The sequence below is a fragment of the Erpetoichthys calabaricus genome, chromosome 15, assembly GCF_900747795.2.
Source record: "Erpetoichthys calabaricus chromosome 15, fErpCal1.3, whole genome shotgun sequence".
NCBI lineage: Eukaryota > Metazoa > Chordata > Cladistia > Polypteriformes > Polypteridae > Erpetoichthys > Erpetoichthys calabaricus.
Window position 1 is genome coordinate 14,967,859 of NC_041408.2, and position 12,009 is coordinate 14,979,867.

The following is a 12,009-nucleotide window of genomic DNA, read 5'->3' on the forward strand; positions in this document are numbered from 1 at the left end:
CCCAAAAATGTCTTTTCCAAGAAACTGAAGTACTAGGGTGTTGTACTGTGTTAGCCATTATGGATGTAGTGAGAAGTCAAGCAAAATGACACCTTTTATTAGGTAACTTAAAAAAAACACATCTTGCTTGAAGAAGGGGCCTGAGTTGCCTCGAAAGCCTTGCACATTGTATTCTTCTTAGCTAGCCAATAAAAGGTATTGATTTGCTTGACTTTTCATTACACCAAGATACTGAATTAATCCTTCATAAATTACTACTAGTATATATTAATATTTTCAGCTTACTAATATAATAACCATGATGCAGATATTCTTGGCGTCTTTCCAGAACTTCCACGGTGGTATGACCTTAGCATAATGAACCAAACGTCCAGTGAAGACCAAAAGACAAACAAACTCTGCAAGGGAGGTCGCCTGAAAAATAAAATGGAAAAGGTTAGTACTAAGTACAATGAATAAATTGATTAACTAATTTTCAGAGTATGTTTAAAACGGATTACTATTATTCATTTTGTTGCCAATGTTGATTAAAAATATTGGATCACAACTACCAGTTGATATGGAGTACAGGGTATCATTTAAGAGAGCAGAATTTCTGCAATTGCCAGATAATAAATGAATATGGGACCAGCAAAAGGTATTAATCCTGATCTCGGTCATTTTCATTAGCACATTTGAGTAAAACTGTTAAGTGAGAGCAGGAGTATTCTGTAATGTAGAGATGGCAATAATGACAATATACAGTCAGGTCCATACAGTAAGTACCTGGATAGTGGCACAATTTTCATAGTTTTGGCTCTGTATGCCACCACAATAGATTTGAAATAAAGCAATCATTATGTGATTGAAGTGTACTACCTGGAAAGGGGTCTCTCTTTGAACTGCCTTTCCCAAGGTTTCTTCCGTTTTTTTCCCTACAAAGGTTTTTTTCGGGAGTTTTTCCTTGTCTTCTTAGAAAGTCAAGACTGGGGCGGCTATCAAAAGGCTGAGCCTGTTAAAGCCCATACAAAAATAAATTGTATGATATTGTATTGTAGACTTTAATCTTTAATTCAGTGGGTTTACTAAAACTATCATATGAGCCGTTTAGGAATGATAGCCATTCTTCTGCATAACCCCTCCATTTCTAGGGGTCTCAAAAGTATTTGGACATTTGTCTGACAAGTTGTTCCATAGCCAGGTGAGAGCAGGTCCCTCATTATTTCATTAACTAGTAAGCAGGTAAAAGGTCTGGAATTGATTCCAAGTGTGGAATTTGCATTTGGAAGCTGTCAATGTGAACTCTCAATATGAGGTCCAAAGAGCTGTCCATGCAAGTAAAAACAGGCCATCATTAGGCTGAGAAACCAAAACAAACCCTTTAGAGAGATAGCAGAAAAATGGAGTCGTCAGATCAACCATCTGGTACATTCTTAAAAAGAAATAACACATTGGTAAATTAAGCAACATCAGGATGTCTGGTGAACCACAGAAGACAACTGTGCTGAATGATTGCAGACTTCCTGTGCAACCTACTGGTAAACCTCAAGCATAGGAAGATTAGACTTTGCCAAAAAACATTTTTTAAAAGCCTGCCCAGTTCTTTGTACAAAGGAAACTAAGATCAATAAATACATAATGTTGGAAAGAGAAGAGTATGGAGAAGAGAAGAAATGGCCCATGAGCAGATGAATACCACATCATCTGTAAAACATGGTGGAGGCAGTTTTATGGCCATGCTTGACTGCCAATGGAAGTTGATCACTGGTGTTTATTGAGGATATGACTGCTGAATGAATTCTGAAGTGTCCAGGGCTCTACTGTCTGCTCAGATTCAGCCAAATGCTGCAAAACCGATCATTCAGAGTACAGATGGACAATGTGTCAAAACATACTGTGGCAGCAAATCAAGTGCTTTTCCAGTCAAAGTAGTGAAATATTCTTCCAAATGCCAAGTCAATCAACTGACCTCAACCCAACTGGACATGCATTTCATTTGCTGAAGAGAAAACTGATGGCAGAAAGTCCAATGAACAAGCAGCAAATGAAGACAAAGGCCTGGCTAAGTATCACTAGGGTGGAAACCCGGCACATGGAAAAGGCCAAAGTTTCTGGACTTCAGGCAGTCATTGACTGTAAAGTATTTTCAACCAAATATTGAAAATGATCATTTATGATTGTTAGTTTGTCCAAAAGTATAAAAATATCTGTCATTCCTAAACGTCTCATACGATATTTTTAGTTCAGCCCTTAAATTAAAGCTGAAAGTCTACACTTCAATAACATAATTACTGTATTTCTAATCTACTGTGGTAGCGTACAGAGCCACGGTTTCAAAAATTGTGTCACTGTCCAAATACTTATGGACCTGTCTATATATAACATTATTGAGGCACAATGCTGTACAGAGCAAGGTCAGAGTATTACAGAACAGAACTGCTGAGAGAGGTATACATGCAAGAACATTCAATAGAGTAATATTAAACTGCTGACAACTACGTCCAATTACTGTGCAATAAACTAAATGTTTGGAAATACTGTAAAATATACCTAAGTGTAAATCAGTTAACCCTAACCCCAAACATTAATAACAATAGTAACTATACGGTTTAAACATCCTTTTGTCAATCTGTCTCCTGTACTGGGTTGCCAAGAGGCAGAAGCTATCATGGCTGGAGCAGATGGTACTTTCTCACATTGCCGTCAAGTGAAAATACACCATTATGCGTACTCAGGTACTCCTCTAACATGTCACTCAAAAGCAACTCCACTGAATGATAAAATACTATCGAAACCTCTTCGAGTTACAGTATGAAATATTATAGTACTCACTTAAATAATACTTGGGGATAAGCAAATGCTACACTAGTCAAAAAGCCCATCAGGTCAGGTCAGGTAAGGTTGGGGACCATGCACTGGTATAGAGCATTGCCACACCCACCACATGATGAAACATCACGGGATCCTGGTTAACAACCCCCCCGGCAGACACGCGGTCCCATCCATCTATGTGCCACAGCCAGGTGTTAACGTGGGCATCCCCTTGGCCTGGTCCAGCCACTTGGGTCCTCAACAATGAGGATCCTGTGGATTGCGTCACACGACCGTAGTGCCATAATTGACGCATCCTCACAATGCAGGTAATGTGCCTCATTTGGGACTCTTTGAGCAACACAAAGTCAAACCAGAGGTACCCAAGGATTCTCTGAAGAGACACAGTACCAAAGGAGTCCATTCTTCATCTCAGGTCACTGGACAGCCTCCATGTCTCGCAACCGTATAGTAAACAGGGAGCAGAAGGACTCTAAAGACTTGGACCTTCGCCCTTTTGCACAGATATTGGGAGCGCCACACACCCATTTCCAGTGACCTCATGACCCCCCACGATCTCCCAATCTGTCTACTGACTTCACAGGAAGAGTCATCAGAGACAGGTCGCTGCCGAGGTAAGTAAACCATCTTGAGGATGAAATTAATTCTAGCATATAACATTCTTTGATTAAAGTTCTGTTTCAGAAAGAAAATCTGAGCATTTTTTTTGGAGAGTGGCTATGAATGACTGAATTCATGAATTTAAATAAATACCCTATATCTTATATATAAAGCAGACTGTTAACAATCTTGTGGTCTTGTATGTACAGTATGTTATCAATCAGATGACACTCGGAAAGTTTCTGGTGTGCTCCGTAAAAGCAACCGACAGTTTATCATGAAAAATCTGTAGTATTATTTGTTTGTCATTTAGTGTTTATTTTTGTTAACTATATTTTCACCTTGCATTAATCTTATTGTAACAATGTTGTAGTGGTAATAGAATTAAATCAATCTAATAATAATATTAATTTAATTGACTTTTTTTTTCTCGTCAAAAATTCTGCATGTAAAAACATTACTACACCAGAAAACAAAAATTAATGTGTCAAAAAACATTAAAAAAGGCTTCGCTTTCCCATCATATTTACACTAACTTGAACGTATTCCATGATTATATTTTGAATAATATTGGCTATCTATTATATTATATCAGTGGTGGGCCGTCACGGCCTGCAAGGCCTTCTCTTCTGGCCTACAAAATATCTAAATCACAAACTGATGTTAATTATATTTTGTCCATGAATACTTATTAAATAATTCCAAATAGTCTGTCCGCTTCCTTTCATAGCTTTTCCGATGGTTGTGCTGAGCCTGCTTCCAGACATGTATTTTCGTATTAAAGCATTTAACCAATCACATTTCAGCCATCATTTGTTGCCAGGCAGGGTCAAAGTCAAAGAAGTCTGCCAGGAGGCCTTCACAATCCGTTCTGCAGGCCCTCTAACACAAAATAAATGTCGATTAAACTGTTGCTTCAACCAATCAGATTTTGAGTTGGTTTCACTCGGGCCCTCTAGCAGGCATACGGCAACGTCACCGTATTCAGACCCGTTGATCGGATAGGATGGTGTAATATAAAAATCTGAATGAGAGCATCATGGGGCAGCTGTACACATTGGTATGTTTGGCGGTGACCATTCCCGTGTCCACTGCTTCTGTCGAGAGGACATTTTCAGCCCTAAAGCGAATTAAAACTTCGACTTTCAGCATTAGCTTCGATGGTGATAGAAAGGGACTTCGTGATGGAACTGAAGCGCACGGATAATCTGTACGACAGAGTAATTGAACTGTTTTTGAGGAAAGAGAGGAGGATGGATTTTGTTTACAAATAATCCGAATTTTAGGTGAGTAAAATGTTGCGATTTTCCTAAATAATATTGCAAGTTTATGAGTTATTATTGATGTTTTTTATGTGTGTTGCGGGCTGTAGCTGCAGTAGAAAGGAACTTGTTCACCTCTGGTTTGTCTATTCAATAAAGGCATTTATTGTGGCTACAGGAGTTATCTATCTGCGATGCAATGGCTCTTTATACTGTATTTCTGCATATTAAGAAGGTTTTTATAACCATAAATTAGATTTTGAGGGGTGGGTTGATTCAGACGGACCACTACTGAAGGCCTAGGTGTGAAATGCACCGTCCGCCACTGTATTATATACAAGTAAGCAATTTTCTTTTATCTACCATGAACATCATATATTTATTTTGTGGATTTGCGATTTTTGTTTATTCATTAATAAACAAAATGTCATTTGTTTTGCAGCATCATAGCTAACGTGTTGGAGTTACAATTTTTTTCGTAAAAAAGTAATAGGAAGTTTTTTTTAATACGTTCCTAATCAAAAAACTAATTTAATTAAATTATCAAAATCGAAGGTAAAGTATAGACCGCACTTCAGTAAACAACACAAGCACATTAGTGAGTCTAATTGTTTGTTAATTTATTTTTATTTTTAAAGTTGTGTTTTTTTTTTAATTATATTTTTCCTCAAACAATTTAAAAAAACAAACTTTATTTTCCTCCTGGGCAACAATGGGTATTTCAGCTAGTATTAAATATATGCAAAGTTATGGTGCTATGCAATATAAATATTACATGTACAGAGACAGGGCACTAGGGTTAAAGGCTTCTACAATAAGAAAACAGTAGGATGCAATCCTGATACTCTGTGCAATTTGTTAGCAGACGTGACCACTTCAAGAATGGTGTGGTTAAACCATCACAAAGGGGTGTCTCCTGTGTTTGGGAGAAAGGACCGGTACTTGTGGTGAGAGAGGTCCACAGTCATTTGAGGGCTATCTACACCCAAAAAGAAGTATCCATTGGAATATAACGTGGATAACTGCCTTGTGTTTCTTAGGGGCTATGAAAGAGATTATTCTGACAGCACTAGATTGTTAAAGAGATTATGTGAGATTGGCACAACACAGGAAGTTTCATTCCAGACATGGAACATCCAAAATGGACCAGTGGTGGTCTGTGTTTCATTTGAAAGAACTGGTGATGACAGGGGGAAAGGCCAGCCAGCCAGGGGAGACCCAGTCTCTTCCTTCACAGAGCATATTCAGCACATGTAGACATGTAATCACCATGGGGAGGCATGGGATTTAGGGTCAAAGGGATATAGGACTGGGACGGCACAGTGGCGCAGTGGTAGCATTGCTGCTTCGCAGTTAGGAGACCTGGGTTCGCTTCCCGGGTCCTCCCTGCGTGGAGTTTGTATGTACTCTCCATGTCTGCATGGGTTTCCTCCGGGCGCTCCGGTTTCCTCCCACAGTCCAAAGACGTGCAGGTTAGGTGCATTGGTGATTCTAAAAAAATTGTGCTTGGTGTGTGGGTGTGTGTGTGTGCCCTGCAGTGGGCTGGCACCCTGCCCAGGGTTTGTTTCCTGCCTTGCGCCCTGTGTTGACTGAGATTGTTGTAGATAGGATATACAGTAATCCCTTGCTATATCGCACTTCGCCTTTCACGGCTTCACTCTATCGCGGATTTTATATGCAAGCATATTTAAATATATATCGCGGATTTTTTGCTGGTTCGCGGATTTCTGTGGACAATGGGTCTTTTAATTTCTGGTACATGCTTCCTCAGTTGGTTTGCCCAGTTGATTTCATACAAGGGACGCTATTGGCAGATGGCTGAGAAGCTACCCAACTTACTTTTCTCTCTCTCTCTTGCGCTGACTTTTTCTGATCCTGACGTAGGGGGATTGAGCAGGGGGGCTGTTCGCACACCTAGACGATACGGACGCTCGTCTAAAAATGCTGAAAGATTATCTTCACGTTGCTACCTTCTGTGCAGCTGCTTCCTGAAGCGACATGCTGCATGGTGCTTCGCATACTTAAAAGCCAAACAGCCCTATTGATTTGTTTGCTTTCCTCTGTCTTTCTGACAGTCTGTGCTCCTGACGCGCACTCCTTTGAAGAGGAAGATATGTTTGCATTCTTTTAATTGTGAGACGGAACTGTCATCTCTGTCTTGTCATGGAGCACAGTTTAAACTTTTGAAAAAGAGACAAATGTTTGTTTGCAGTGTTTGAATAACGTTCCTGTCTCTCTACAACCTCCTGTGTTTCTGCGCAAATCTGTGACCCAAACATGACAATATAAAAATAACCATATAAACATATGGTTTCTACTTCGCGGATTTTCTTATTTCGCGGGTGGCTCTGGAACGCAACCCCCGTGATGGAGGAGGGATTACTGTAGAGGGTTGGATAATGGATGGATGGATGGGATATAGGTCTTTTTGGTATGCATTCCTGACTAAAGGAAATGGTTTAAAGAGTGCCCTGGAAATACATCTAAAGCAGAATATGAAGGCACCTCCGTGCCACAGCCATTTGGAGCTTATTGCTTACCCATATAGGCAACAGGAAAACTGCAGGTTCCTCGAACAAGGCAAGTGCAAGATCCACAATAATAAAGGTATATGTGATGGTGCGCATTGCCCAGTGATTGTACAGCTTGTAGAGCCTGAAAAAACAAAAAGAACAGATGGAAAATTTATGAGTTCACCCTGAAAATAAATTTGACAAGGATACAGTAGAAGCACAACCTCAACCTTACCACTGTGTTTGAGTGACATCAAAAACTCAACTTCAGGACCAAAGATATGGCCATCCAATGAAATTTAAATTTGTTAACCAAGCAATTACTTTTTGTGTTTAGAGGTTATTTTTTTTAAATACTTGCTTTTGCTCTAATACAGCATTTCTCAACCACTGGGTTGCAAGTTGCTGTTGTTTATAATATTATTGTGTCGCAGGAGGTCACAAGTGGTTTGGCACTCTGACGATCATGCTCAAACCCACCACAACTATGACAATCACGCTCAAATCATCAAGGTGGACCCCCCAACCCACCGCTCTGAAGATTGAGCTTAAATATGTCACAGAGATACCTTCATGGGACACTAAAAAGCTTGTGGAACACTTCCCTAATATTCAGCTACATCCATTATTGCAGTCATCTTAATAATAATAAAAAAACGTATGCTATAATAGAAGCATTTTATAGGCAGTGTGGCATAGTGGTTAAGACTTTGGGCATCAAACCCTGGGGCTGTGGTTCAAATTGATTATAAATAGCCATCCATCCATTATCAAACCCGCTATATCCTAACTACAGGGTCACGGGGATTATAAATATAAAACATATAATAAATGATGATTAATTGATAAGTAATCGCTCCCATTAATATGACAGTTGTAGAAGTCACATAATTATTTCAATGGAAATCACCCCTCTGGTGTTTCAGTTGATTTTAGTATAAATGCATATGCATAAAAATGCAGTTAAAGTTTTACAGGTGCCAATAAACCATACCACATGATACAGAGTAAATATCCATTAAACATGTATAAAAATGAAAAATAAACAGTCATTAAATTTGATACAAAATAAATCTAACAAAAGAAAAAAAAGTTTGAGCCCACTAAATAAGCCGATCATTCCTAGACTTCTACAACAATTATCAAAAAGAATATATCAGGAGGACTAAACAAGCACAGCATGAGAAAATGTCACTGAACTCTTGACTCATTCATGTGATGCGAAGTGTAGGTCTGCTAACGCATTTCGTAGAAGAACCTCTTCTTCATGGCACAGCAAACCAATATCAAACTTAAAAAATATAATAAAACACAAAACAAGTAAAGAAAATACAGTGATCCCTCGCTATATCGCGCTTCGTCTTTCGCGGCTTCACTCCATCGCGGATTTTAACTGTAAGCATATGTGAATATATATCGCAGATTTTTCACTGCTTCGCGGATGTCTGTGGTCTACAGTACGTGTGCTTCCTCAGTTGATTTGCCCATTTGAATTGAAACAAAGGACGCATTTGAATTGAAACAAGGGACGCTATTGGTGGATGGCTGAGAAGCTACCCAATCAGAGCATGCGATTAAGTTCCTGTGTGCTGCTGATTGGCTCAGCGACGGAGTGCTGCATTAACCAGGAAGTACTAATCTCACTCATTCAGAATTAACGTGCACAAGCGCCAACAGAAGATGCAAATGATTGCAGAAAAGGTAAAAGTTTTGGATATGTTGAAGGAAGGAAACAGCTACACCGCTGCAGGACACCATTACAGCATAAATGAGTCCACGATTCTTTTTATTTAAAAAGGAGGAAAAGCATATAAGATCTACGGCCGCAGTGTCTTTTAATCAGGGCGCAAAATGAGTTGCAAGTGGATGTTGTAAGGCAGTAGTCTGGATGGAATCTGCTTTAGGGATTTGGATTGAAGAGTGATGGAAGAAGAACAACGGCGGTGCTACACAGTCGCCTGAAGAGGCTCCTTTAGAAGAGCTGTAACGCTATCCTTTGTTGTGCAGTAAAATTAAACTCATCGTTATCGGACAAGTCGTCGTGTCATTGTTGGTGAGTAACCATAATTAATTATTTACGTACAGTACTTATTACATGTACATAGTTTAGTGTCACTGTACACACATTTTATTGTATACAATTTTTCTTGCATTGTACGTATTTATTGCTGGTGGCCTGTCTGTCATGAATGGCTGTAACATATGTGATATCGGAGACGCTCGATATCTTTAAAATAATATTTAGGTTTTACTGTATGTAAACTGTGTTTACATACATAATTTCAACGAATCTTACTTAATATCTAAGAGAATACAAAGAGTTTATGCTGTATAATTGTGCGTGAAATGTTTATAATAGTGTGGGAGAGTTTATAAGGGCTTAAAATATATAAAAATAACCACATGAACATATGGTTTCTACTTCGCGGATTTTCTTATTTTGTGGGTGGCTCTGGAACGCAACCCCCACGATGGAGGAGGGGTTACTGTACAATATATGCATCAAATACCAAAAACCAGAGATCACTGAACTGCCTATTGTATTGGGTCTGGTGCTCATAATAGTCAATCCACCATAAATGAAATGACCAAAAACAAATTATTGGCAACTGTAAAACTTTAATTGTCCCTTTGCTGGGTTTGTAATGTACGTTGTAAGACATGTGGGATAATTAAAAGTGTTTGCTAATCCGCCAATGCAGTCTATTGTTTAGACCAGGGGTCTCCAACTCCGGTCCTCAAGGGCTGCAGTGGCTGCAGTTTTTCATTCCAACCCTTTCCTTAATTAGTGACCTGTTTTTGCTGTTAATTAACTTCTTTTGAATTAATTTAATTGACTTGTTTTTTAAGATTTGTTTCCCTGAATGTCTTCATCGTTCCTCTGAATTGCTTCATTTCTTTCCTTAAATGGCACCCAAACAGAAATGAAATGTGAAGTGAGTGAGCCAACAGAAGGCCAACTAAGTCAGGGCCTCAAACTCCAACCAGCTGCTTAATTAGGCGCCGAGTCTTCTTGTTAATTAAATCTGTTTTTTTTTTTTAACTCCATGGCTTGTTGCTGCTCTCATTGTGCAATAGCAGACATTTTCAAAATTGTTGATTTTCTCTTTACTTTTTAAGAGCTCTGTTCAAATGTTTTAGGGATCTGAGCAAATAAACATTCCTGAAACCTCCATCCTTTTTATTTTCAGATATTGTATGATGGTCACAGTTTACTGGTCATGTTTTGGTTCATTTTATTATTTGGTTGCTAATTAAGGAACAAGAAATAATTAAGGGGACTGAGTCTTCAAGAGCAAGTCAACTAAAATGAATTCCAAAGAAGTTAATTAGCAGCAAAAACAGGTGACAAATTATAAAAAGGGTTAGAATAAAAACCTGCTGCCACTGGGACCTTCCAGTACTGGTTTAGACAGACCCCCAGTTGTTCCTAGGTCTGCACCACCACAATCATGATTTTGACTAATTTCAGAGGATCCCTGGTACTCCTTTGTCTTGGCAATGGTCAATTCCAGGTCCTTCTCTTTGCACCAGAAGCAGCAATGGCAGTCACAAAGTATGCAACATACAGAATCTATATATATAATTCACTAACCCGACAGAACAAGCAAGACAACCATGGGATACGCACAGCATAGCCACGCCCACCAACTCACAGAGACCCGCCCACCAATGCTAAGACCATGGGATACAATGACAACTCACAGAGACCCGCCCACCAACAATTCACTAAGCAGCCGACCATGGCACGCGCCCGACAACAATTCGAGCGAGAGCGAAAGCATTTGCCAAGAATATTTTCATTAATGAAGAACGAAAGTCGGAGGTTCGAAGACGGTCACATACTGTCGTAGTTCCGACCATAAACGATGCCGACAGGTGATCCGGCGGCGTCATTCCCATGACCCACCGGGCGGCCAACTGGGAAGCCAAAGTGTTTGGGTTCCTTGGTGGGGGGAGAGTATGGTTGCAAAGCTGAAACTTAAAGGAATTGACGGAAGGGCACCACCAGGTATGGAGCCTTTCGCTTAATTTGATTCAACACAGGAAACCTCACCCGGTCCGGACACGGAGAGGATTGACAGATTGATAGCTCTTTCTCGATTCTGTGGGTGGTGGTGCATGGCTGTTCTTAGTTGGTGGAGCGATTTGTCTGGTTAATTCAGAAAACGAACGAGACTCCCGCCTGCTAAATAGTTACTCGACCCAAGAGTGGTCAGCGTCCAACTTCTTAGAGGGACAAGTGGCTTTCAGCCACGTGAGATTGAGCATTAACAGGTCTGTGATGCCCTTGGATGTCCGGTACTGCACGTGCACTACACTGAATGGATCAACGTGTGTCTACCCAGTGCCGGGAGAGGTGGGTAAGCCGTTGAACCTCATTCGTGCTGGAAACTGGGGCTTGCAATTGTTCCCCACGAACGAGGAATTCCCAGTAAGTGCGGGTCATACGCTCGCACTGATTACGTCCCTGCCCTTTGTACACAATCCCCCACACACACCCCCCCCCTCCCCGACACCTTCCGAAACCCCCCCTGCCCCCCCCCCCCGATACTACCATGGTCGGGTGATTAGGTGGATTATATATTGAAAAGCAGCCGGAACCGCAAAGAACAATGAAAAGACAACGTGACTCACAGGTGCATGTGGACTGTACACAGATGAAAGCGACTCAGGTGAGGAGTTGGGGGTGGGCACATGAGCAGGCAGTGCATACTGAACGATGATTGTATGTTGGTTCGTAGCGTGCATTGTTGCAATGTTACTTTTCTTGGTGGTTTATTAAATTATGGATTTTTCAAATGTTCATTTTTTTTCCCTGT

The 12,009-nt window shown here is 40.2% G+C and overlaps 1 protein-coding gene across 1 annotated transcript in view; it reads right to left on the minus strand.

Moving 5' to 3' along the window:
• The window catches only part of tpcn3 (two pore segment channel 3), a 143,809-nt gene that overhangs the window by 95,447 nt on the left and 36,353 nt on the right, over positions 1 to 12,009 (minus strand). The window contains exons 3-4 of the mRNA XM_028820525.2: positions 7,214 to 7,328; positions 286 to 414 (exon numbers count right to left, since the gene is read on the minus strand). Of these exons, the coding sequence (XP_028676358.2) occupies positions 286 to 414; positions 7,214 to 7,328 (244 nt within the window). The remainder of the gene's footprint in view (positions 1 to 285; positions 415 to 7,213; positions 7,329 to 12,009) is intronic.